The sequence below is a fragment of the Budorcas taxicolor genome, chromosome 17 (assembly GCF_023091745.1).
Source record: "Budorcas taxicolor isolate Tak-1 chromosome 17, Takin1.1, whole genome shotgun sequence".
Taxonomy (NCBI): Eukaryota; Metazoa; Chordata; class Mammalia; order Artiodactyla; family Bovidae; genus Budorcas; species Budorcas taxicolor.
In genome coordinates this window covers 53,571,560-53,598,367 of record NC_068926.1, presented here as the reverse complement: position 1 = coordinate 53,598,367, position 26,808 = coordinate 53,571,560, and the positions used below count along the sequence as shown (strand labels likewise).

At 55.5% G+C, this 26,808-nt stretch overlaps 2 protein-coding genes across 6 annotated transcripts in view; one reads left to right on the top strand and one right to left on the bottom strand.

The window, feature by feature from the left end:
- The window catches only part of TMEM120B (transmembrane protein 120B), a 44,062-nt gene extending 39,944 nt beyond the window's left edge, over positions 1-4,118 (top strand). The window contains exons 12-13 of one of the 4 annotated variants that reach the window (XR_008200809.1): positions 483-3,020; positions 3,146-4,118. Coding sequence is in view for 1 of the 4 variants with exons in the window: in XM_052654641.1 (XP_052510601.1) it covers positions 483-596 (114 nt within the window). In the remaining 3 variants the exon portion in view is untranslated. Of the gene's footprint in view, positions 1-482 lie in introns of all 4 variants that reach the window. The other 3 variants (XR_008200808.1, XR_008200807.1, XM_052654641.1) reach the window with 3 other exon arrangements.
- On the bottom strand, positions 2,190-25,463 carry RHOF (ras homolog family member F, filopodia associated). 2 transcript variants are annotated; one of them, XM_052654642.1, is made up of 6 exons: positions 18,472-23,056; positions 15,739-15,926; positions 15,343-15,430; positions 5,192-5,301; positions 4,970-5,104; positions 2,190-3,687 (listed from the first exon to the last, which is right to left on the bottom strand). In XM_052654642.1, the coding sequence occupies exons 2-6, from the start codon at positions 15,880-15,882 to the stop codon at positions 3,523-3,525; spliced, it is 642 nt and encodes a 213-aa protein (XP_052510602.1). In that variant the 5' UTR covers positions 15,883-15,926; positions 18,472-23,056; the 3' UTR covers positions 2,190-3,522. The 2 variants fall into 2 exon arrangements, 1 of the variants encoding a protein (XP_052510602.1); XR_008200810.1 differs by lacking the exons at positions 2,190-3,687; positions 4,970-5,104; positions 5,192-5,301; positions 15,343-15,430; positions 15,739-15,926 and adding exons at positions 17,388-17,994; positions 24,196-24,300; positions 25,115-25,463 and having other exon boundaries at positions 18,472-22,273.
- Positions 25,464-26,808: the final 1,345 nt, after the last annotated feature.

Here is a 26,808-nt window from a genome sequence, read left to right as displayed (position 1 = left end):
TGTGTGTGTATGTGTGTCCTGGGGCCACCTGGGGAGAATTCCTTCCCCGGCTCCCCTCCCCACCCCTCTGCTCTGTGGGGATCTGCAGTAGAGAGCTCACTGCTCTGGGGGCCTAGGAGACTGGGGCAGGAAATCTGAGGGCCCCTGGGAGCCCCTCAGAGGTCTGAGAAACACCAAGGAGGGCGCTGGGGATAGGAGGCAAAGGGGGAACCCCCTAGGACACTGCCTGACCCAGAGGACTCACACCTCTCACCCAGGTGGCTCAGATCCCTGCCTTCTGCTGGCAATCCTTGAAGTTCTCAGGGAACTTGTCCTTAGTGGTTCTGAGGTCCCAGGGGGCACTGGTTGTGTGTGTGGGGTGTGGGGGGAGCATCATTTCAACAAGGAGAGCTGACCTGAGCGGGCCTTTGCCTTCTCTCCCTTCTGTTCTCTGCCCGCCTCCCCCACCCTGGGGCGCCCCCTCCTATACACCCCCCCCCCAGGTGTTCGTGTTGGCACTGACGTTCCTTGTCCTCTTCCTCGGCAACTTCCTGACCACACTCAAAGTCGTGCACACCAAACTCCAGCAGAACAGAAGCAAGGCCAAGAAGCCGTGAGCCACGGGGCTAGCGCCCCTCGAGACCCTGGACTTTGAGACTGCAGGGGATCCCAGGCGGCGTCCTTGCTCCCTCCCCAACAGCGCCAGTGACCACTGGCAGCGGTGACCTCAGGGGCCAGTGCTTCACTGGGAGCAGGGCCAAGGCCCGGTCCCCGGCTGGACAAGAGGAACGTGACCCCAGCCTGTCGGCGCAGTATTAGCCGGCCCCAGCCTTCTATTTATGACATATTTAATATTGCCTGCCCCCTTCCCTAGAATCTGCTGCCCTCCTTCCCCCGCTGCTCTCTTGAGACTGGGTCAGTCTTCCTGGGAGGGGGCGGGGGGAACTAAGCCTCAGGGACCCCCTCTGTTCCCCTTCCTGTCACTGAGCCCGTCAGGTTTGGGCTTCGGATGTGCCTCGCTGGGGCTGGGTTTCCGCTGATCTGCTAGTTACGGAGTCCCAGGTGGGTGGAAGGAAGCCTCTCGGTGTCCTGCGGAGCCTCCCTCCTCAGGCGCTGCTTCTGCTGTAAGCCCCCGGAGGCCTCCGGGGTGTTTCAGCTCTCAGAGAACCACTGTCCGTCCGTGCCTCCTCCTCCTCGTGCTTCCTGAGTCTCCTCGCGCTTCCTGAGTCTCCTCGCTTGCTGCCTGCCAGGGCTTGGCCTGAGGCAGGGGAGTTTTCTGAGGGTCACCACCAGAGGGCACCCCTGCACTGTTTGGTTGGTTTGAGGGCATGTTTCCCTCCCACCCCACCCCCCACAGTTTGGGTTCACTCTTGTGGGAGGGGTGCTTCCTGACCCCCACTCCTCAGCCCACCTTCCCAAATTCATGCAGTAACTCAGGGAGTGGGGACAAGATTCTCAGCCCTGGTTGGGACTTAAGCCAGCATGGAGGTCACCTGTGCTTCAGGCCTCCCCCCTTCACCTCAGAGGTTCTGGAATGTGGTGGGGAGGAGGGGCGAGTCTGAGCAGGCTCGCTTTGTGGAGGTCATCCTCTGGAGGTCATGGCAGGTCTGCTGGTCACCTCATGTTAGGTTTTCTATCTGTGAAGAAGCCAAAAGTTTTGGTTGCATTTTCTGCGTCTTCTCGTATGGGCTTCAGCCGCCCTTAACAACTTACCTAGAAATATGTTGGCCAGAATTCACAGATGGTGTCTGTAGTCATGCTCTGGCCCTCGAAGGAGTTTAAGTTTTCAAAATATGGTATTTCCCCTCCCTCCAGTAAGATCCTACATGAAAAATCCAGATTTCTACTTTCCTTAGAGAGATGGAAAGACCTAGAAACATTCCCATAGAGCAGCATTTGGCTGGGCTGAGCTGCCTTGTCTAGGGTGGGGGCTTGCTTTCTAGTTTGCCCCACCACTTCCTTTCATCCCTACCCTACTTCACTCATTTGGGTCTCCCATCTGGCCCTTTAGGAACTTGGGTTTGCCCCAGACTAGGACTTGGCAAACTTCTTCTGTAAAGAGCCAGATGGCAAATATTTTAGGCTTTGAGGGCCAGATGGTCTGTGTCACACGAGTCTGCCGTTGGAGGGCAAAGGCAGCCAATGGATAAATGAATGGGAGTGGCTGTGTTTCAATAAAAGTTTATTTACAAAAATAGGCAGTGGCCAGATTTGGCGCATAGACTGTAGTTTGTGGACCTCCTCTGTCCTAGACCATCCTTTCTTTGTCCACGAAGCTCTGAACTGAATGCTCTGTTGACTCCCCCTAGGCATGGCAGGGTCTTGGGGAACCTAGGTAGGGTAGGGTAGGTTTTATAAGTCTCTTTCTCAGGCCCAGTGGAGGCCGGAGCACTAGGCAAGGCAGGGGGTATAGGCAGAAGATATGAGGGAGGGCAGGAACCACCCAACGCCATGATCTCATATTAGGTAAAGCTGATTCCCCGGCTTATTCAGGAACCACCAGCTCACAATCTCTGGGGCACCGACCCGACCCAGACCCCAGACCTTTCGGGAGGTTCAGCGAAGCTGTGCTGGGGGTTAATCCGGAAGTCTCCCAGGAGGCCAGGATGGCCTTGGTGTGTGGTCTCCACACCTCGGCAGCAGGGGGCGCTGTTTGGGACAGAAGGGAGCCAGTGCCATCCTTCTGCGGGGAAAAGAAATCTGTAGAGACCTGAATTGCCCAAGATCACTCAAGAGCCGCTGTTACTTTTCATCTCGGGTTTCTGGCAAGTTGTGGCCAGGGTAGGGTCACAGACGCTGAGCAGGGATCAAATAGATGGTCCAGGGAATACTTCTTGCTTTTAGAGAGAGGTTCCTCTCTGCCCCCTGTGCATCCAGCTCTGGAAAGATGGTGGCCAAGCTGAAGGCTGAGACTGAAGTCCTTTGTATGAGGTGGAGGAGGGAAGGCCCCCATGTCCAAGGCTGAGGCCTATGTTCTTCTGATAGGCCCCAGGCCCACCGTGGTGCCCGAGTTCCTGGGCGGAGAAAGCAAGAAGCTGGAGGTTGTGACCATGCCTATTTCGGGGGCCCAGGGAGGTGGGTGACTTGGGAGAGCAGGCTTGGGGGCCCTGTGGAAGGCTGCCAAGTCCACCTTTATCCACGTACCAGACATTGTTTCTCGTTTCAGGCATGGGCTTGGAGGACCTGTCAGGTGTGCCGACGGGGAACACACAGCTGGGGGCTGGTTGTGACAAGGGCCCTGAGTGCCGGGGACAAGTGCTGGTTCCAGGATACAGAGGAACCGAGGGCCGCACCCCCACCCTCACCACTATGACCACACAGGCTGGAGGGGAGTGTGTGGTCAGAGCTCCAGCTGGGAAAGGAGAGAGTTCCAGAATGTTCCAAGAGCCTGGCCACAGGCTCCAGACACTAGGTCCTGGAGGTGCCTGACGCCAAGTGCCCTTCGAGAGCTGGGGCAGGGGTGGGGTTCGGGTAGCAGCTTGGGCCTGGGGGCCTGGGCCCTGTCAGTTCTGTTATGAGGGCTGCATGCCCTGCTGGGAGCTGTCAGAGCAGCAAGCAAAGCCGGTGTTGTTTCTGCCGCTGTGCCTTTTTCAGAGCGCTGAGGGCAACCTTGGCGGCCTCCCGGAAGACGTCCTCCACATTCTCCCGAAACTTGGCAGAACATTCCAGGTAGAGGGCGGCCCGGATCTGCTCGCAGGCGCTTTGGCCCTGGTCGGGGGAGGGGCTGGGATTAGACCCGGGGCCTCGGGTGTCTCCTGTGCGACCCCACTCACGAATTTGGGGGCTTCCTGGGGCCACGGTCCTCCCCAGGGTGTGCAGATGGGCCATAAGGGCTGGTTTGGTGTGGCCCACAGGCTGTAGCTACTGGGAACTCCATCTTGGCCTCCACCCCACACTCTCCCCAAACTCAGGCAGAGACGAGCTGACTTCAGCCAGGAACTGGGGTGGTCTGTTGTGTCTGCCAGGCCTGTGAGAAGCGTTGAAGGCCTCAAGACATAAGGGCTTCCTACATGCCTCTCTCCCCTCTCATCTCAGAAGCACAATTTAAGCAACTGAGCTGGCTATTAGAGTAGAAAGAAAAATACTTCTAACACAAATTTATTAATGCCTATTCCTTTTGATTAAACTTTTTTCGTTTTCCTTTGTGTTCCTTTTCTTCTGCCACGCCTCACCCAGAAGGCTGCAGGGTTTGGTCACGTTCCTGAAAGGAGCCCTGCCTTCCAACACAGGCCTGCCCCTCCAGGCCTCTCGGCGATGGGACAAGATGGTGGTCAAAGGCTCAGGCTCTGGGGCCAGAGTAACTAGGGTGGGATCTTGGCTCCAATTCAGGTTAGCTGTGTGACCCTGGGCAAGCTACTTAACCTCTCTGAGTCTCAATCTCTACTCTCTAAAAGGGGGGGTGGGCGTGCAGTAACAGTGCCTGCCTCAAGGTAATAAGGATTAAATGAGGTAAGTAATGTGCTCAGATAAGTGGTCTATTAATATTAATATCTAAAAATTATTATTCTTAGGGAATTCCCTGGTGGTCCAGTGGTTAGAACTCAGTGCTTTCACTGCTGTGACCCCAGGTCCAATCCCTGGTTGGGGAACTAAGAGCCCACAAGCTGCTGGGATGGCAAATACACGTGTGCACGCTAAGTCACTTCAGTCGTGTCCTACTCTGCAAATCCATGGACTGTAGCCTGCCAGGCTCTGTCTATGGGATTCTCCAGGCAAGAATCCTGGAGTGGGTTGCCATTTCCTTCTCCAGGGGATCTTCCCTACCCAGGGATTGAACATCTGAATCTCTTACGTCTCCTGCACAGGCAGGCAGGTTCTTTACCACTAGCACCACTTGGGTATATGATTTTTAGAATCTTGCTGCCTTCAGCTTCCGAAAGGTCACTAAGGCACACCAGATGCAGAGGCCAAAGGCCTGGGAGGCTTTCGGCTATGGCTGTGCACGCGGACTCAGGCTCCTCATGGGGGGTGGGGGAGGGCCCCTGGTCACCTGTGTGTAGGTGATGGGCTCCAGCTGGGCTGCCCGGAGCTTGCGCAGCTGCTCCTTGTCCTTCCTCAGGTCTGTCTTGCAGCCAATGAGCACCATGGGGATCCCACGACAGAAATGTGTGACCTCAGGGAACCACTGTGGAAGGGGAGGGCAGGCATCAGGGCTAGGGCCCCATCTGGCCCCACTTCTAGAGGCAGGTGGGGCTGGGAGACGGGGCCTCACCTTGATGAGAACGTTGTCGTAGCTAGTGGGGTTCATGACGTCATAGCAGATGAGCACGAGATGGGTGTTCTGGTAGGACAGGGGCCGAAGCCGGTCGTAATCTTCCTGCCCTGAAACCACACAGCAGGTGGGGGTCAGGGAGGTGCCCCTTACTTCTCCACCCGAGTCCCCTGCCTGGGCTGAGATGGGGTAGGGGTTGGGGTCTCCTGGGCAATTGACTCTGTCTCGGCCTCGATTTCTTCAACTGTAAAACAGAGGAGACAGCCCACAGTCCTGGACCTTAGGGAAGATTACACGAGATAAAAGCAGGGGCTTCCCTGGTGGCTCAGTGGTAAAGAATCTGCCTGCTAATGCAGGAGACCCAGGTTTGATACCTGATCTGGGAAGATCCCACATGCCTCAGAGCAACTGAGCCCGTGCACCGCAACTATTGAGCCTGTGCTCTAGGGCTTGGGAGCTGCAACTACTAAAGCCCACATGGCCTAGACCTGTGCTCCCCAACGACAGAAGCCACCACAGTGAGAAGGCCACGCGCTGGAACAAAGAGTTGCCCCGGCTAGAAAAAAAGCCCGTGCAGCAACAAAAACACAGTCAAAAATAAAAGCCGTGCGGTGCTCTTGTGGTGCTCCGAGATGGGCCTGGCTGAAGGGTCAGTGCTGGGAAATAGTTAGCACTCATGTCGGTAATGATCACCACCCCTCACTTCTGTCTTCATCCCTGATGCTCAGGTTTAAGGCTCAGACTCTGAAGAAACCGAACCCTTCCCCTCCCAAGGTTTCAGACCAGTGGGGTTGGGTGGGCCCAGAACACTGCAGTTAACCGTGGAGGGTGTCCTTGCCCCCTGCAAGCTGAGAGGGGCATGGCCTCTGGTTATACTCCTGTTGCCATTCTGGCCCATGCTAATAGGAGGGTGGGGAGACTGCGGGAGGTGACGGGCATTTGCCTGCCCGGGCCCACCCAGCACTGGTTGTCAACCCTGCACCACATGACTCACCAGGGGAACTGATGGCTTCTGATACATCAGCCCCTCCCAGCACCAAGTGAATCAGGACCCAAGCTTGGGCTTGGGCAACAGTGGGCTTGGTTTTTTTCAAAAAAAGACCTCATTTAGTAATTTATTGACAGTTTCAAGCTTACAGAAAAATTGCAAGAGTGCAAAGAATTCCCTTACTCCTTTATTCACTGGGGCCTCACGTTTTGTCCACTTGCTTTATCTGTATATAAACAGTTTAAACCACGTGAGAAGTAATTGCAGACCTTTGGCTGGCTGCTGCTTCTCCCCACCCCCACCCCAAACTCCTAGAGATTTCCCGTGTGGTTTTTCTAAGAACAAGGACGTCTTCTCACTTACCTCAGTACAAGTATGAAACTCAAAAACCAACACTGAGACTGTATTCTTCTAACCCAATCCACTAACTGTGTTCGGATTTCACCAATAACGTCCTGCAGAATTTTTTTCTGTTTCAGAAGCAGGCCTGGGATTACACACTGCATGTGGTCCCCATGGCTCAGTAGTTTTTTTTTTTGTTTCTGTTTTTGTTTTTAATTGAAGGATAATAGCTTTACAGAACTGTGTTGGTTTCTGCCAAACATCAACATGAACCAGCCATAGGTATACATATGTCCCCTCCCTCTTGAATCTCCCTCCCTGGCTCAGGAATTTTTAAAAACTCCCAGAGTGAGAAGTGAGAGTCTTTCAGGCCCAGGGGCAACCCCCGGCCACCTCTGCAGAAAGACTCAGGCAGTGACTTCCTTCCAGGGAGCACGGAACACCCAGCCCAGGAATCCCCACCCTGTCCTTTAGCCTGGGGGTACCAGGGTGACACCAGCCTGCCCTCTGACCCCTGCCTGCCCAAGGCCTCTCAGGACAAGTGGCCTCTCCGGAGAGCACAGACAGGCCATGTCCTGCTGGTGATGGCACAGCTGCCATCTTTCCCACTGGCTCCCCATCAACCCGGGGACCCCTGACAGTGTGCAGTGGCCGAGAACCCAGCTCTAACGATGGCTGGTCTGGGAGGACTGTCTAGGCTGTCCTTCAGCCCACGTCCCCTCAACACCAGAGAAGGGATTAGGGATAGTCTGCGCCTGGCAGACTCGGGCCCTCCTGCCCTCATCGCCAGAAAGCAGGAGAAATCCTTGTAAGATGGTGGAAAACGGGCCAACATGCTGCTCTAGCCAATCTCCTCCCCTTTCCACACACATCCCCAAACTATCCCCTCTCCTGACCTCTGTGAACATCTTTCTAGACCTGCACTGTCCGATAGGGTAGCCACCAGCCCCACCTGGCTACTTTAACATTAAAAATTCAGGTTCTCCAAATGTAGCACTGGCTACATTTCAAGTGATTAACTCATCCAAGCCGTCAACAGCCTCCTGCATCGCCTCCTCCTGTGCCTCCTCCTCAACCCACTCTCCACCCGGTGGCTGAATGGAGGGGGTGGGGGGGTGTGTGTGTCTGTGTGTATGCGCGCACTAAATCGCTCAGTCGTGTCTGACTCTTCGACCTCATGGACTGTAGCCTGCCAGATTCCTCTGTCCATGGAATTTTCCAGGCAAGGATACTGGAGTGGGTTGCCATTTCCTATTCCAGGGGATCTTCTCAACCCAGGGATCGAACCCAGGTCTCTTCCCACCTTCTGCACTGGCAGATGCATTCTTTACCACCGCGCCACTTGGGAAGCCCCTGAATGGATGGTAACAAAAGTAAAATCATGCCCCTCCCCTCATCTGAAACACCTTCAATGGCTCCTTATTGGTCTTCGTGGAAAATCTAAGACTCTCCCGGTTATTGACATGACTTCCAAGCCTACCAACCTTGGCTTCACCCTCCTCCCACCTGTGCCCCTAACCCCCATTCACTTCGGTCCAATCTTGCTGTTTCTTGAACTCATCAAGCTCTCATGTCACACCTGGAATCCTTTTTCCTCATTTCCCCATCATTTGCTTCCAAACATTTTAAACATTCACTCACCATCCATAGTTATTTCCTTTATCAAGATAATCATCTCTGTACCTCTACTTATTGATAATGCCACGTTATGCATTACAGGTTTTTGGTTTTTTTTTTTTGTCCACAACCCATGGCTTGTGGAATCTCAGTTCCCAGACCAGAAATTGAATCTGGGTCATGGCAGTGAAAGCCCAGAATCCTAACCACTAGGCCACTGAGGACGTCCCCTCACATACTTCTTACAGGGCCTCTGCCTCTCAATGATTAAGAAATCTTTACACCATGGACTTCCCTGGTGGTCCAGTGGTTAAGAATCTGCCTGCCAATGCAGGGGACACAGGTTCAACCCCTGGTCCAGGGAGATTCCACATGCCTCGGGGCGACTAAGCCGGTGTGCCACACCTACTGAGCCAGAGCACCTAGAACCTGTGCTCCACAACAAGCCACAAGAAGCCTGCACACCCCAACTAACGAGGAGCCCCTGCTCGCCACACCTAGAGAAAGTCTGTGCCAGCGATGAAGACCCAGCGCAGCCAGAAAATTAATTAAATTTAAAAATAAAAAAAAAATTTTTTTTAAGAAATCTTTACAACAAACATCTGATGTGCTAATCAGGGAACTCCCGAATCCTCCTATTTGCATATAAAGAAACATGAGCCAAGAAGTGACCCCCCCCACCACCACCCCGGAGGTCACCGAATCAGAGCCAGGCCTGACTCCAGGTTCATTCAGTTCCAAGGCCAGCATTCCTTCTGCTCATACACAGCAGTGCTCTCTTCTGCTCGGTAGTACGCACAAACCGGTTCGAAGCCTAATACACACTCTGATTCCCCTTAGAAACACGGCAGAAGACAAGCAGTTATGAGACGGGACTACTGTGTGCCGATGTCTGTGCCGACGTCTTCCCCACCTTGCCCGGCTGACTCCTCAGAGAGGCCCTCCCTCACCACGCCAAGTCCGTCCCCACCCTGTCTGGCCACAGTCTGTACTCACATGTTTATTCGTTTACTGCCTGTCCCCTGGCAGACTGTAGGCACCCAGAGGGCAGGGACCATGTCTGTCCCTAAACATCATTCCTGGCACCGGGTAGGTGTCCAGCCACTACTGGCTGGTGGGCTGTCTCGAAGTCGTTCAACTCTTGTCAGATGCAGCAGGGACCAGGGAGGTGAGAAGGTGCCCCTGGGCTGAGCAACCTGGGGCCTGAGCTGACTGCAGCAGGCTCGATGGGGGCCGAAGTCAGGCTGGTAGAAAGAGGAAGTCAGACCAAGCCTGCTCCTGGCGAGGGCCCCTCCCTTGCTGTTCCCTCTTCTAGAACGCTCTTCCCAGGTGACAGCATGGCTCACTCCCTCCTTTCCTTCAGGCTTCTGCAGAGATGTCACCTCTTCCTAGAGAACTTTCCAGACTGCTTTGAAATAAGAGCGTCCTTTGCCATCTGTCCCATGACCAACTATGGCTTTAATTTTCTTCCTAGAAAGGACATCACTACCCAACATCATTTTTTTTTTTTTGAGGGGGGAAGTGTTCCCTATGAGTACATAAGACCCTGAGATGCCAGCCATCTCTGTACACGTCACTGTTACATCAATGGGTACACACACAAGCTCAGTAAACATTTGGGGGATGAAAGAACAAATGAGCGGGTGAATAAAGTGTAATGATCATTTCTGTTGCAAGGGCATTTCATTTCTATCACCTGCGTTAATTTTTTTTTTTGGCTGCATTGCTCAGCTTGCAGGATCTTAGTTCCCCGACCAGGGATCAAACTTGTGCCCCCCTCACCCCATCCCGCTTCAGTGGAAGGATGGATTCTTAATCACTAAACCGTCAGGGAAGTCCCACCTGTGTTAATTTAAGCAGTCACCCCAGGAGGGAAGCTGGGTGGGCCAAATTCTTCCTGTTAGGAGCCCATGTGGCTGGGGGTGATTTCAAGGTCATAGACAGGTTTCCTGTGAGCTGAAGCACAAACTCAGTCCCCAGTTCCAAGGTCAGCTGCCAGCCCAGCCACTCTAAAAACTCCAATCCTCCCAGGAAGCCTTTCAATTGGGAATTCACCTCTGGACCTCAGTTTTCTCATCTGTGAAATGGACATGTGAGGAGTAGGTGGGCCTGTGATAATAATAATGAAAATGGTTAGTGTCAACAGTATTTATCGGCAGTGCTCACTCATCACATGCCAGGCCCCATTCAAAGCCTTTTGTATGCATAGACTCATCAATCTTCACTATGATTCCTCACTACCGGCTATCGGGTTTGGGGTTTTTTTTTTTCTTTTTTCTTTTTTGGTCTCATCACATGGCTTTGTGGGATCTTGGTCCCCCAACCAGGAATGGAACTCAGGGCTATGGCAAGTGAAAGCTCGGAGTCCCAACCAATGGACCCACAGGGAATTCCCACTACTGGCTATTGTTACCCTCAATTTACAAATGCAGAAACTGAAGCAGAGAGAGGTGAAGTGACTTGCCCAACATCACACAGCCAAAAGGAAGGTTCGTAAAGGATAGAGGACCATAGGGAGGGCTACTGGGTTGCTTTTCTCTCAGGGCACTCCAGAGGATAGGAAGCTGTCCTTATTCTACAAGCCGCAGCCCTGACCAGGTGAGGAAAAGGCTGCCAACAAGGGAGGAACTCTGGGAGAGGATGGGTAGCCAGCCCAGATCCTAGTACCTCCTCTGGGTTGCCTTCTTGGCTTGACCGTGTCTGGCTCAGCTTCCCCAGGGGTCAGTATGCAGGGACCAGGACTGCAGAGGATAGACTTGCAGGTGCTGCTGACGTTGTTTCTTTGGGAGTGGAGTGTCCTGGACACCACTCCCCTATGAGTCAGGGGAACCAATATCCATCATGTTCCACGTGACTGATGTTCCATGGTCTTGGCACCTTCCCTGCCTGGGCCTCAGTTTCCTTATCTGGAAAAGGGGGTGATAACCCTGTCCTTGATCTTGGAAGTAAAGGACTTGTAGGCTGAGCAATGCTGGCCAAAGGTGTGGTTACTATTGAAACAGAAACTCACAAGGGACAGAGGCCTGGGTAGAGGATTCTAACCCCAGATCGTTGGACCCACAAACTCTAGGGGGCCTCCCAGCCACAGGTGATACAATGACCTTTCCCATTTACCCACAGTGATTCACAGGCTTAAAGGGGCAAGTCATCTGTCCAGAAGAGATGAACGGGGTTCCACTCTGGCCTCTGCAGATGGGCTTTCGTGGTTAAAAAAAGCCCCCAAAGGCCTTCCCTGGTGGTCCAGTAGCTAAGACTCTGGGCTCCCAAGGCAGGGGCCCTGGGTTTGATCCCTGGTCAGGGAACTGGATCCCACATACCACAGCTAAGAGTTCTCACGCTACAACTAAGACCCAGCACAGCTATATAAATTTGAGAAACAAACAAAAGGCCCCGAGTTATGTGCAAAAGGATGCATTTGCTTCTGGCAAGAAAAGGTTTTCTGGGCCACGGTGCCCCTTGAAGCTGCCTATCTTCCTGAAGCTGGCGTGCTGTGGGGCAGAGGAAGTGAGGCGAAACTCTTGCCTCAGGCAGGGCATTTCCTTTGTGGGAAGCTCAGCCGTGGCAGGTATTGTGTCGGGGGGCATGGTCTCTAAGGTCTGGTGCTGCATTGAGAGGGTGTCCTTGGAGCCACAGCAGTCCCCAAATGTGCCAGAGGATACCGACTGGGCAAATAATTCCCAGCTCTGGCCAGGGTGTTGGTCAGGGTAGGGGTGCAGGCAGTGTGAGAAGCGGAAGCTGCCAGAAGAGGAACTCACTTCTGTATTAGCGCTGCTGGGGCCTCCCCATCTGTGTTTCCTCCCTCGGAGAAAGGAGCGGCTGGTGCTCGGGTGGCCCGGGCCTGGAACTCAGACCACGCTGCTCTGACAGATCTGCAGGGTCAGCTCCCCCGCCTCTGGGGCTCCTGGCTCTGAGACACCCGAGTGGTCTGTGATTCCTGTCTTAGCAACTTGCTTTGCCCCCCACTTGTCCTACCGTTCCTGTCTCAGGTTGGGAAGGGGCCTGCAGCTCCCCACCTCCCAGGGCAACTCCACCCTGCCCCACCCCCGGGCCCCACCCCAAAGCCCAGATAACTGTCTCTGGCTGGTGTCTTAACATCCCACCTCGCCCCACATCTCCCCTCTCTCTGCCCAGGAAACTTCAGACTTCACCACAGTTTCCGGCCTCTGAGGCGGCAGATGAGCAGCTAAAGTAATGGGTGCTTACAGCTCCCGCCCCCTTCACCTCTGAGCACTGAGAGCTCTGTCCCCCTCACTACCTCTCTACAGTGGTGTCTGTAACTGCTTCCGCCGGATAGAGACAAGCAACCAGACTGTCCTCCCACACAGACCCCTGTGGGCAGGGTCCTGGGTATGGAGAAATTTTGCCTCCCAGGGGCCACCCCATCCCACAGCTCTGGGTACCACTGATTGGTTGGAAAGATGCTTTCTCCTGTCCTCCACCCCTCACCTTGGGGTCTGGCCCGTCAGGTTCTAGAACCTTCTACAACAACCTTTACAGGACTCATCTCCACCTTGGCCACTCCCTTCACCCTCTCAGTCTCTATCTTCCTCTAGTTGGTCACCTGGCCGTCTTTTCTGCCACTTTCTCCTGATATCTGTCGACCCCAAAGGCAGAGACCAATCTCACCATCTTTATCACAAAGGACCTTCTCCAGAGATCTCTATGCACCCAGGATTCTTCTTCACTTATTCATTCCACAAACCTTGCTCTGGGACAAGTGCTGTGCTGGGCACTGGCATGTGGAAGAGGAATGACCCAGCCTTTCTTTCATGCTCCTCTAGATAAAAGGGCTTTCCAAGACACAGCAGGACACTCTTGAGGGAGTAGCCACATCACTCCCCACCAGAATCTCTCTCCTGAGCTGTCCCACTGATTGTAAGGCCAGCCTACTTCCCCAGAATACTAATGAGAGGTTCAAAGGCCCAGGTCTGCTTTTCTGCTGCCTGGAACAGTCCTGCTGGGAAAGCATGGGTCGGGGCTGGCACAGAGCTCTGCAGGCCACTGGTTCAAAAGAACAGGCTTGGGGTCAGGCCTGGGCCTGAATGGCAGGAGGATAAAAAACTCCCAATAACACTCAGTGAGCTCTTTGGAAGAGGCAGACCCTGTGCTAAGCACTGTACATCACATGACTTTGTCATCATCCTCACAGCTATTTTAGCCCTGTTTACAGAGGAGGAAGGGGCTTCCCAGGTGGTGCAGTGGTAAAGATTCACCTGCCAATGCAGAAGACGCAAAGACATGTTCGATCCTGTGTTAAGAAGATCCCCTGGAGAAGGGTATGGCAACCCACTCCAGTATTCTTACCTGGGAAATCCCATGAATAGAGGAGCCTGGTGGGCTACAGACCATGGGGTCGCAAAGAGTCAGACACAACTGAGCACGCACGCACACACAGAAGAGGAAACTGAGGCTCAGGTGTCCCCAGGGACATACAGCCATGAGAGCTGGCATCAAAGCCCAGGTCGGACTCCAGAGCATACAGCAGGAAGCTGTGGGCAGGTCATCACTGCCCTGGGTGGTCACTGCTTCTGACGATTGAGAAGACGCTCTCCCCACCCCTCCGGCACGAGCTCTTAGTAAAAACCCTGCCTTACACCAAGCAGAAGCTTGCCAGAACCTCTTCATGACAATGTACTCTGATAAGTCTTTGAGCATCTTCTTCCAGGTTAAGCGAGAAAGACCAGAAGTGGTCCCAGCACTGGGTCTGCTGGGGGAGGCTGTGGTGAACAGTGAGCCCCAGGGATCTAAGTGGAGAAGGCCTGAGGGGAGAGGAAGGAGGAGCTGGTTCATTCCTTGCTCTGACCCTCCCTGCCCCACTAGCCCTCCACCCAGAGCGGAGTTAATGAACCTCCCCCTACCTGGGTCCCTGTGAAACTGAAAGTGCCCCAGACACACCACTGCTCTTGGGGCCACGCCTTTGGGAATTACTCAGCCACCTTTGGCTTTGCCAGTTCAAGGGGCTGGCCCTGTTCTGGGGGCGGCCCTACACGGTGTTCATCCAACAAGAGAGGTTCCTTAGGGGCCACTCAAGGGGGGACACACCCACAAAGTCAGGAATACAGAAGGACCTGGGTCTGGGAGAGCCCCTTTCCCGAAACTTTCCAGGGTGGAACGACAGATGCTACTGGTTGCCTTATGGAGAGGTGCACAGTGGGGCGGGGGATTTAGGTCTCATCCAAGGGCAGTTGGAAGACTTCACTTTATACAGACAAGGCTTGGCTAACAGGGCACCTGATGACATGGTTCCACACAAGTCATTAAACCGTCACAGAGGCTGGGTGAGGCCCCAACTGGGGATCCTAACCTTTGCTCCCCAATGTTGATTCAGCCCAGAGGGGAGTCAGGGCATGAGGTAAGCTCCTCGAGGGTACCAGCAGCAGCAGTGTTACTGGAATCTTTCCATTGGCTGTGCTCCTCCCACCATCCCCCAACAATAGGGACGCTGAAGACTGTGAGGGGATCTGTACCAATACACTTGCCTTGGGAGCTGCAGGTGGCAGAAAGAACCTTATTTTGGACCTACATCCCCTAGAGCTCTGCTCCTTCTTCAGCGCCAAGAAGAAACAGAAGTGTAGCCACAGAGTCCGAGAACCACAGGCTCAGAATGACAGACCACAGAATTCCAGAGCCAGGCCCCACAGTCCATGGAATCCTAGAAACAGGGGACTCGGAATTTATAGCTACAGGGCCCTAGGGTGTCAGGACTGTCAGCCACAGAACCCTGGCGTGACAGGCTCTGATCTGAAGCCCAGAGTATTCTACAAAATAGGACCCAGAAATGCAGCCTACGAATCCTTAGCAGCAGGGGACTCAGATCAGCAGCCCACGGAATCTTAAGAGACCACAGCATGTAACACACGACATCCTGGAACCTTGGTAAACAGAAACAAAACCCACGGTTTTCTAGAACCACAGGAGAGGAAGGACGCTGTGAGCCCTCAGAACATCAGCACTAGAAGGGCAGCGCAGAAGCTCACCTCTTCCAAACACCCTCCTTTTACAGATGGGGTGACTCTGTCCGGCCTCCAGCACCACCCAGCCAGGCGGTGGTGAATGGGTTCCCAGCCAGCTCCTCTCGAGGAGTGACGGGATGTCGGGGTCCGGAGAGGCAGGAAGGCGGGCGGGATGGCCCGGCTGGGGGATTCCCCTCAGGGGGAAACCCTGCAGGCGGACCCTAGGACCCTCGCCGCCCAGACGCACTCACCGGCGGTGTCGTAGAGGTTCAGGGTCACCTCCTTGCTGCCCACGGTCACGCTGGCTGTGTACTTCTCGAACACGGATGGGGCGTAGTGCTGTCGGAGAAGGGGTCATGTCGGTTTTTAAGGGGTGCAGCGGGTGCCCAGGTTCCAGCTGGACCCCCACCCCTACCTTCCATCTTCAGCCCATCTGGCTCAGCCCCACACCCCTACTCTGCTGGGCTCTGGAATTCCCGAGGGGGCGCCCCTGGGTGACGGCAGCCTCTTCGTGATCAGGATGCCAGGGACCTGGGGTCCGGGCTCGGGGCGCAGGCTGAGGTCCGCCCGTCGCCCCTCGTGGTCCCAAGTCCTTCCCCCAATCCCGCCCCCAGGCTACCTGCCTGCAGCCCCCCGGCGAGCCTCACCTCGGGGAAAGAGCCCTGGCTGTACACCATGAGCAGCGAAGTCTTGCCGCAGCCGCCGTCGCCTACGATCACAATCTTCAGCTCCTTCCGGCCGGAGCCCGGGGCGGCGGTTGCGGCCGGGGCCGGGGCCCCAGCAGCGTCCATAGCCAAGAGCCGGCAGCACTGGCAGCCGCTCGCCGGGTAGAGCGCTGGGGTTGAGCGATCGGAGGCGGGGTGGGAACTGACCCAGGGGCGGGGCTAAGAGAAGCCCCGCCCTCGGCACCTCCTCCGCCAGGCAGCCAACCGGACTGACTTGTCTCATTCCCAGGGAAACTGAGGCAACTGAGAAATGGAGAGCTCGGCGGCAATGGCAGCTCCCATCTCCCCTGCGCATCACTGTGCGCCCCTCACCGGCAAGATCTGATCTTTTCCGCCTCTTCCCGCCCGGCATCCTTGATTGGCAGGCTGTCTTCGGGCAGAGACCCTTTGATTGGCCGATCTGACCTCCCCATTGGATCGCATCCTTTTGATTGGCAGGATGTCCCCAACACGCCGGTTTGAGGAGCCTTGGTCTCAATCGCTAGGAAAAAGCCCCCACCTGCGCCTCGCCCCAATTATATGGCCTTGGGGAAGTCCGCTCTGACTGCAATTTCCCCCAGAAGGTAGCATCGGTGGTGCCCAAGATCCTAGCATGAGGGTCAAGTCGGCCCACCTGATCGATCGGGCCGTCTGGGAGTCTGTGTGCGGGCTGGGGAATAGCAGTCCTGCTTACCTATCACCCCACCTCCCAAAGGTGGAGGTCTGGCGCCCTCTGCCGGGCGATGGCATCGGCGCGGCGGCTTTGGGAACAGGTGAACAGACCCAGAACAATGTCCGCGTGGCCCCAAACCACGCGGGCGGGAGCCTCTTTCTAGCAAGGCCCAGAGGCGTGAGCAGAGAAAGACTCCGTCAAGGAGGGGACAGGGAAGGCCAGGGTAGATGTAGTTGCGATCAGCTGGGCCCCCTTTGGTCCACTTCAGACTGACTACCCCCACCTCCACCAAGACAATTTGTTTTCTCCAGACAGCAGAAATACCTATCCTTCTCAAGCTGTCTCCCTAACCCTCCCACCCCATGACCACAATGGCTATTTGCTGAGCATTTACTCTGGATGAGTACTATCAGGGAGGCTGGCTGAAACCACCCTGCCCCCATCCCTCCTTGCACTTTGGGCTGTGCTTTGCACAAATTAGGCCAGTGGTCCGGAGTTGCAGAGGGATCCCGAGGAGCAGGTGTGTACCAGACAGGCACCAGGGCATGGTTAGGTGAGAAAGCAGGGTCTTTCCCAGCTAGGATAGGATCTCTGATAATTTCCTCAGAGAAGGGCTGGCAGGACTCAGGATCTTCTTGCCCCCACTCCGAAGGCTCCCCATTTTCAAGCACCCAGCAAGGATCAGGTAAAGTTTATTTCCAGAGGAAGTTGCCAGCCTGGCAGTTCCATAAATGCCAGGTCAACGTTTTCAGCGGCTACAAGGCATAATCTGACCACCAGATGGCAGCAGAGACTGCCCCTGGAAGCTTTCACAGAGCACAGCCCTGAGGAAGAGAGAAGCCCAGCTCCAGGCTGTTAAGAGAGCCCTCAAGAACCCCTAGAAAAATTTACAGCAATTCATTCATTTTTTGCAGTACAAGTTTATTGAGAGGCAACTGTGTTCCTGCTTTTGAGGAACTCAGTCTTGGGGGAAGCAGTCTAAAGGAGTCTGCAAGATGTGAACTATTTAGACCAGAGCCCCTGTGGGATTCACAAAGAGCTGGGTAGTTAGTACATGAACTAAGCTTGGCAGTGCTGGCAGGAAGGGCCAATGGAAGTAGGATGGGCACCCAGCTTGAGTAAATGCATGGCGGCTGGAAAGCCCCATCAAGTTTGGCAATGGCTGGGGCGTGAGAGAGGCAAGGTATGGCTGTCAAGGAAACCAAGGCATAGACCATGGAGGCCTGGCTGCCAGGCTCAAGACAGGAGTCAGACACAGGCTCTGAACAGAAGAGCCAAGCCAAAGCTCTCTCCGGTGACTGAGGAGGAGCTGTGATTGGCTGGTGAGGCCATGGCGGGGGCCATCTCTGCACAGGGGCAGCCTGGTGCTGGCAGGAGAAGAGGGGAAGAGCATCCCTCAGGGAGAGGCAGGATGGAAGACGGTTTTGAGAGGGGAGGACCACTTACCTCTGAGCCAACTGCAGGCTTGACCTTGTATCAGGGATCCTGAAGCTCAGGGAGTGACTGGGAGAGTAAGACTGCCTCATCTGGGAGGGTCATTGGGAGAATTTACTTAGAAGGGTCATCCTACTCTGAGCAAACTGTGGTAACTGCTCCAGCTTGGAGGGGGAGTCCACTTGACTTTCCTCAAAGTCCTCAGACCTGAGTTTCTACCTTTTCTATGAAATGAATTTCAACTTACAGCAAATGACATAACTCAGAGCCAAGAGGAGGGAAAGTGGGTCTTCCCAGCCTGGCCTGGGCCCAGGCAAGACAGCTGACACTGGCCCCAGCCTGCCCACCCACCCTGCCTGGCCAAGAGGTTGGCGGAGCCCCAACCCCACCCTGCAGGGAGCGTGTTTGATTTGGACCTGGCTCCAGTGGTGGTGCAGGGGCTGGCTTTGTAGCTAAAAATACCCAGTGGCCAGGCCAGCTGCTCAGAGCTTCCTCAGAGGCACTGGGCCAGGGCAGGCCAGCTGAGGCACTGCAAACGCCCACAGGCCCACGGAGCCCTACTCCCTTACCTGCAAGACAATCTGAGGACCCAGGCCATTCTTCTCTTCACCAGGAATTCCTGGAGAGATTTGGGAGAAGAAAAAAGTTCTTTAACTTGGTTCTTGCCACAGAACTGTTGGGACACAGAAACCTAGAGTTGGCAGGTAAACGACTTGTGTTCACACTTAGGCCTAGGGGCTCTCCCAGTGTTAAGTCGTTCAGCCATGTCTAACTCTTTGTAATCCTATGGACTGTAGCCTGCTAGGCTCCTTTATCCATGGGATTCTCCAGGCAAGAATACTGGAGTGGGTAGCCATTCCCTACTCCAGAAGATCTTTCCAACCCAAAGACTGTACCCGGGTCTCCTGCATTGCAGGCAGATTCTTTACCGTCTGAGCCACCTGGGAAGCCCTGGGTGTCTAGTGAGGCCAACTGACCCCAGGAGAGAAGTAGGGCCAGATACACTTCTGTCTTATGAGGTCAAGGTCTGGCCAGCACAGATCAGGACAGGGAAGTGAACAGCAACGCTATGGCTTCCACTTCCCTAGTGCCTCGGGAACACTGTCGGAGGCCACTGCACACCTGAGGGGTCATCCACCCCGTGTGGGACGGAAGTTAATGGAGCCATCCTCAGGTCCCAGAGATGGGAGGTGGCCCAGGGTGGCCTGGGGGATCAAAGCTGTCTCTTCCTGTGCTAGGGCTCTCCTCCAGGCTCGACATTTGGTAACAGGGTTGAGGGAGTGACTGCCAGAGTAAAAAAGCAGCCTTCATAAAGCCAGACTCAGAAACAGCTCAAGAGGTTATCCAACTTCCCCCTCCTGGTTCACAAAGGGAGACCACTAGTCCTGGAGGGGCGGGATCTTGTCGAGGTCACTGGGCAAAAGGGGACAAGACAGCACTGGACCCAGGCGGCCTCTGAGATGGCCGGGCGCCCTCCACAGTCCAGGCAGACTCCGAGTTTCCACATAGAGGGTCCGAAAGGTCGTACTCCACGCCGCGCCTGTTGGCCGACGGGCCGGAAGGGGCGGGGCCCTGGCGTCCAGTAGAAAGGCAGGTCCGGCCACCTCCCAGCCGCCCTTCCGCTGGCGTGGCCCTCTCCAGGCAGGCTCCACCGGCTGGGCGCCAGGAACGCCCCGCCCCGAGCTCGCTGGGTGACCGGTGGGCGGGGCCACCCTCGTGCGCAGGAACCTCCGTCTGAGGACCGATAGGCTGCCTCGCCCCTCCTTTCACCTAGGAGGTGAAACCAGCATGCGGACAAAGAAATTCAAGAGGGAGAAAAAAGGAAAAAGAAGCGAGAAGGGGGTACAATCCTTCCAGGTCTTCCGGACACCCCTCCCTTTCCAAGAATCACACCCCGACCCCAGGGGAGCGCCTCATTGTTCCCTAATTGGTCCAAGGGCGGGTGTGGAGGAACTGGAACTGGCTGTAGCCCTTCAGGCTGCTGCTGTGAGGGAAAGATTTCAATTATTTAACCATCCAGTGTCCACGGGAGGTAAAGACCCCTGCTCTGTGGAGCCCCAAGGACTCGATCAGAAAGGATGGAGGACACCCTCAGGTGGCAGAAACGTCACCTAAGGATCGAAGGGAGTTGAACGAACACATCAGTGGCAGAGCAGAATCTAAACCTTAGGACTGGGACAAATGTGGAACTCGGGAAGAGTCTCACAGTATAGGATATTAATAATCTGAGCCTCACCAGCTTTTACAAAGTGCTCACTCTGGGTAGGGGAAAGGGAGTCTAGTGCCCAGTGTAGGCAGCTGCACCCCGTTCACCTGAGCAAAGGACAGGATGGACCAAATCCACCTTATCTGGGATAAGACCCTCATGCGGTCAAGACTCGGCAGCCAGAAGGAACTACGAGTACCACGCTGGCTACTTTCAACCAGACAGCTTTACCGGCTCCCGGGCACTGATGCCAGCAGACAGCTGGCACGGGCAAGAGACCAAAATAACCCAGACAGCTGGGGCGAGGGGGTGCCACGGACACAGGCGCTGGGCTGGAAGTCAAGACACCTGGAACCTCATTCTGACTGCCCGTGGTGGCCTCCTGACCTTGAGTGAGTCACTTCTACTCTCCCAGTTGCAGGGGGGGACCGCTAAATCAGGACCCATTATGGAACAGCCTGTGGACTTGAGGAAGGGCCACCACCCCAACTCACACACTGGAGGAAAAACAGTGCTGGCCCTCAGCCGGCAGAGAGTCAGTCTTCCCCTTTGCCCAGAGACTTGGCCACATGCTATGGGGTGGGCTAGTGGGGGAGGAGCCTACAGATAGCCCAGCCACCTAGGAATGAAGGCCAACTATAGTGAAGCCAGAACGTGAGGCCGGCATCCCTTAATCGCACTTGATCTGCCCTCCACCCTTTACAGCAGGCTTCATTATCATCACTTTACACAGGAGACTCGCCCAAGGTCACCAGCACCCTGGAGAGTCAAGCCCACAGCTGCCTGACCCACAGCTTCCCTTGGTGAAGCACCAACACTGCCCCAGGAAAATTTCTGGGTCAGGCCCTAAGGCTCCCTCAATCCTCAATTCAGCCCCCCACACTGAGGGATGGGATAAAAGTGAACAGAGCCGATCAGACTGGGAAGCCTGAACCCAAAAGGGGGGAGGCTGTGCAATCAGCAGGGACCCAAATGGTTCATCAAAGTAATCACAAACTAGAGCTCACATGGGGGAGGGGTCAGAGATCAAGGGCCACACTATCTCCAGCTGTGGAGCTTCCTGGAGATCAAGAGGACAGGAGAGCCCTCTCAATCATTGTGTGTTAGGAAAATGAGAGTTGCCATTACTACGAAGCCCATGACTCTGCAACAAGAAATGTGCTCGGGGCTTCAAGTGCACAAGTTCAGGTTCTTTCAACACCCCAAGGTGTTACTCGGCACAAAGGTTCTCAAAATGTGTCTCCACTAGGCAGCCATGAGCATCACCTGGGAAATTTATTAGAAATGCGAGTTCTCAGGCCCCACCGACTGAATCAGAAACTCAAGGATGGGGCCTCGGAGTATTTCAACGAGCCACCCTTGTGATCGGATGCACACTTTGACAATCACTGACCCATTTGTTCGGATGGGGAAACGGGCTGAGACACTGCGCTGCTTACGCAAGGTCACAGCAGGTAAAACGGCTAGCCAGGTTTCAAATTCGGGTTTGTTCAATTCTAGAAAGGACTTTGAGGGGGAGGGGGCTGGGTGAGATGGAATCGTGGGAATTTCCTGGAAGGAGACGAGTCAAGAAACCTCTTTCTTAAAGAAAACTGGCTCAGATCTCAGGTCCTTCTGTTCTTCACCTCCCTAGCAGCCAGACATTAGAAAGGAAGAGGCCAATTTCATACAATCACCCCACACACCCCCTATGCGGGCCGGAAGGGAGGGCCAGCGCTGGGTCCGGTTTCCTGGCAGCCGTCCGTGCCTTTCAGAAGAGGCATCCAGGGCCCTCCCCCACCACAAAACACACGACTGGGAAATACTCTCCTAAGTGCAGCCTCTCCTATGCTGCTAAATACGGCAGAGAATTGCACGCCCCAAACTCCTGACAACAGAAGCTGACAGGCGGGAATGGATGGACCAAGCAGGCCCAGCAGGCAGCCGATTTCACACAGTCCCACACATCTGTGTGGGGGAGGGGCCGCAGAACCAGACTAGCGGGTTTGGGGTGCCCGCCCTCCCTGGGCGCCAGGCCAAAGCCCCCCAAATCGCCCTCGCAGGCTGGGAAAGGGCTCACACCTACCTTAATGTGAGGACTGGCAGAGTCAGACTAGACCTGCTTCTGCTGTCCAAAGGAGGGCGGTCCACTCTGGGGGTACCGGGCCCCTTCTCCGGTCACGAGCCTAAAGAGAAAAATGGGAGGGTTATTTTTAGGGCGTCGATGGCCACAAACCGGACAGGATCTCCTAGAGGGAAGAAGAGCCTTACAAATGCCGAACCCCCTTCCCAGCTGCCAAGGCGGCCCTCACTCTAAAATGGATGGGGGGCGGGGGACCGATGAGTCACGAAGGTTCAGCCGGAGCGCGGAGCTGCAGGAGGCGACTCATCTGCATTTCCAAAGGCCCGCCCAGTCTGCATCCCCTCCCCCAGGAATGGCCGGAGGTGCGAGGGTTTACCCCACAGCCCTCCGCCTCGGGGGATCCCGGGGAAGGCCCGCTCGGCTTTCCCAGGCCCCAGCCCCTCACCCTACCCTCCCCAGCGCCGGTGGCCAGCACTGCCTTCATGGCCACCTCGGGACATCGGGGGCCTGCGTGAAGGCCTCACGCCCAAAGCAGGGGACAAAAGGGGGCTCACCCGCCCCTCGGGCTCGGCTATCAAAAAGGGCGGTTAGGGGGCCAAACGTGGGCGCCGAGGCTCGAGTGGGCAGCAGGGAGGGCCTGGGGTCAGAGCAGGGCCGCGGGGGGAAAAAAACGCCGCAGCCTCCAGAGCAGCCCTTCGGGGTCAGGGGGCGGCCTCGAGCGGCCCCGTGGCCCTTTGCTACTGGCTCCCGGACGGGAGGAAAGAAGAAAGGCCCCGCCCGGGAGCGAGGCCTCGTGCCCGCGGGGGCTCCTGAGTAGGGCGCGGGGTTTAGGGAGGCTGCGGAGCCCGCTCTCTACGTCTAAGCTTCCCCGGGCCGGGGGCATACCCCCAGGCGGCGGCCTGGAACGCGGGCGGCGGCCTCCCCTCCCCTTTCCCCCCGCTCCGGCTCCGCCGCCTCCTTCCCTCCTCCCGCCTGGCGCGCGGCGGCCGCCACCGCCCGAGCCGCGGGCGGCGCGCGCGAAATGGCGCCCGTCCGGCCGCCTCGCCCCGCGGATGCGAGCGCGGGAGCCTCAGCGCGCGATGCCCCTCAAGGCCGGCGGTCCCCAAAACGGCCTCGGAGACCAATCCCCGACCTGGGGCACTGTGCCCCGCAGACTCTCAGGGCTCGGCCCGGCCGACGGACTGCCGCCTGCTCCGGGCTCCAAACGACAACCGGGGAAGGAGGAAGGAAGAGAGCGGCCGCCATTAGCCACCGCGCAGCCCGGCCCTGGCTCCGGCCCCGGCCTCGGCCCCAGCCCAGCCGGCGGCTCTGCTCTGAACCTGAAAATAAAACTAGTGTTTGCGAGGGAGGAGCGAGCGCGGACGGGAGCACAGGCAGCGCTCGGGCTGCAAAGCGGGAGAGATGCTGCGTCATGGTGCCAACATGGACGCCGGCCTTTTGTCCTTTTTTGCTTAGGAAGCGCAGGCGCGCCCAGGAGCCCCGAAAAGCCGGCTTCGGAGGGCGAGACCCCCACCATCAAAAGGAAAAGAGGCCTCAGGCCCGGAAAGAGAGGCTTCCTCAGCTTTTGTGACCCCCTTCTCAAAGCACTTCAATTTCTTCTCCCTATCAAGGCTCAAACCTAGAAAAGCGAGGGGAACTAGCGCAGGCGGCTCCATGGATGCCCCAAATCGCTGGGGAGGCCTTCCTCTTGCCTCCTGGGCAAAAGAGGCAAAGGGTCTGAAGAGCCCTCCTCGTGCCCCCAACCCTCCCCGATCCAGCTGCCAAACGTGAAGCTCCAGAAACCTCCTCCCCTCAGCTCCTAAACATTTGCAACGCTTGGCCTTCTCTAAAAAACATTTCCTCGAAGGGGCAAAGACACTTTTTTTTTTTTTTTACTTACCGCTCAGCCCGGTGCCATGGAGTCTGGAAGATCAAGCTGGGAGGAGGTTTTGGAGGTGTTATTGTGGGGAAAAAAAAAATCTTTTAGGGAGATTGTTTAGTTGGAAATATTTGGGGTAATGGTAGTGTCTTTTTTGTTGTTGTTACCTTTTTAAAGTTACACTCTCATGGCATTTTCTGCTCCTTCCACTTCTGCAAACTTTCCAGGGTTGGGTTGGCAAAAGGCGGCTTCGCTGAGGACTGTTTACTGCTCTGGATATAGCAATGGTGTGACCGTCATTAAGAGACAAAAGGCGAAAATACACAGTCAAATCAAACAAAAGGCAAAAGACGCACCGGCCATCCCAACTACCATAGAAACTACCCCCGAGTTAACGATGGTGTTTGGCTCGAACCAGCTAGGACTTGTTTTCCAGTTTTAATCTAGTTTCCTGTGACGGCTTTAGTCTCTTGACACAAAGAAGTCTTCCTTTCCCTCACAACCCCCCTTCCCCAACAAAGACGAGAAAAACAGTCTGTTTTTCTTCAAATAGATCGATTTTCAAAGAAAGTGTACCTGTTATGGGGAAGAAAGCTAACTAGCATTTATTGCTGTAAACATTTTCAAAAGTTTAACTCTAAAACCTAGCTTTATAAAAGCAAAATCGTCTAAAAGCATTTTAACTGGCTTATGCTAGACAAGAGCGACAAAGACATACATGCAGATGAAGGTTCAGAAAATTAAGGACATCTCAGCAACATTAACATGAAAACTGCACTGCGTAAGGACAGAATGGATTGGGTACTTACAATGTAAAAGGTTTTTAAAAACTTAAGAGTAACGACTGCTTACAGTTTTTTGTTGCTGCCATTTCGCTAAACCTAAAACTATACATTTAAAACATTACCTTGTTAAAAAGAGAGCAGAAGGAGTTAATAAGATGGCCAGTTTTAAGTGTTTAATAGAGGAAACTATATATATAAAAATTTATTGTTCAGTTAAGAGAATACAGATTAAGACAGCTCCAAGCTCCCCCCACCCACCCAAGAAAAAAAAAAGAGGAAAAAAATTAAATATGTCATTTACTTAGGTTTTTTGGAATTCAAAATTGTTAACTTCTGACATTAATGGTGTGCTATGACCTAGTTATACAAGACAAAGATGGATTCCAAGTCATAAGGAAAAATCCAGATCTTTTTAAAGTCTTCTTCATTCTTCCAATTTTGAGTCCTTTAGCTTGTTGACAAATGTTAAACACAACACTGAGGCGTCCTGAACGGGATGGTGGAGTCAAAGGAAAAACATTCCCCATTTGCAACAAAGGAAAAACCCACTTGGCCATTTAATTCCATTGCAGAAAAATGGCTCCCCTCATCTGTTGGCCTCTCCTTGGTGTCTGATGAAGGATGTTTTGAGATCAGCGTCTAATAACTCAAGCCCTATAGAAGCCGTGCGCTGATTGGCTGCCGCGCCCGGCCGCCCTGCTCCAGCCAATTACCTACCCACGGCCAAATTACAAACCCCGAAAAGAGCCCCAATATGAAATACACTACCACGAAACCCCAGCGAGGCGGCTCCCTCTCCTCGGCCGCCAGACAGGAGAGGCAGAGGGGGCTGCAAACGCGTCCTCGCGAAGCCCGAGAGCCTCGGAGTTGAACTCACAAAATGGAAGCCGCGCGCTGATTGGCCGCCGCCACTCCCGGACCTTTAATAAAGAAAGGGGAAGGAAAGATAAATGCAAAAAAGGGGGAATCGTTCCTCCGCCGGTGGCTGGAGGAAAGGAGGGGGGTGCGGAGGGAGAAGCATGTGTTCACGACAATTACAAGGGCACTCCTCTCCAAAAATAAAAACAGAAAGAAGCTTCTATCACCCAGGTCCAGGCCAGGGCTGCTTCCTCCCAGGAATGTAAATGCTAATTTGGTTAAAATCCTGGTTTCCCCTCCCCAGCTCAGCTCCGGGGGGAGGGGGTCGCGGGGCAGAAGAGGAAGCCGTAGCCGAGATACCTCGATTGCAACTCGTCTGGGGGCCGCCTTGCCGCCCCTCACGGCTCCAGGCGTCCAAACACACAATCATACACACACCCCAAAACCAGCCCTTTCCCTTGGGCCCCCACGCGCCCACCTCCGGTCTTGGCAGTTTGGAAACAGTTTTGGAGGCCCGAGGCGCAAGCCGCGGCGGCCGCGGCTCGGAGTGTAGCCCCAGCCGCGGGAGGTAGAGCCCGGGGAGACCCCCCCTCCCCCGCCGCCAAGCCCCCAACCTAAGTCCCAGCAGAATAAATAAATTAAAAGGCCTTCCCCTGGGGAGGGGGGAGGCAGTGTGGGAGCGCGCGAGTGAGGGGTGGGGGGCCGCTGGGGCCCGGGGCTTTGGCGGCGCAGCTGCCGCCGCCGGGAGAGTGCCTGGGGAAGCGGCGAGGAAGGAGAGGGGAGGAGGAAGAGGAGGAGGAGGAGGAAGAGGAGGAGGGTGAGCGCTCGGGTCGGGCTCCTTAGCGGTGTATTGTGGGATGTGCGGCTACTGGGAGCCGAGCCTCCGCCGCCAGCCGCCTCCCGGGCAGCAGCAGCAGCAGCAGCAGCAGCGGCGGCGGCGGCAGCAGCTCCGGGCCCGGCAGCCGCGGCGGCGGCGGCGCTCCCCCCTCCCGGCCCCCCGTCCGGCCGCTCCGGCCTCGGCTCCCGCGGGGGACACCATGTACTGGCTGGCGGCGCAGGGAGGCCGGCGCCCGGCGGGGATGTAAGCGCGGCTCGGGGAGGGAGAGGCCGCGGCCGGCAGCCGGGCGTCCCGAGCCC

Coding starts and splice junctions, on each gene's coding strand:
- RHOF (XM_052654642.1), bottom strand. CDS start 15,882: ATGGACGCTGCTGGGGCCCCGGCCCCGGCCGCAACCGCCGCCCCGGGC. Junction 5,302..15,342: donor GAACCTCTACGACACCGCCG/GTGAGTGCGTCT, acceptor GTGTGGTTTCAG/GGCAGGAAGATTACGACCGG. Junction 3,688..4,969: donor AGCCCATCACCTACACACAG/GTGACCAGGGGC, acceptor TCCCCCGACCAG/GGCCAAAGCGCCTGCGAGCA.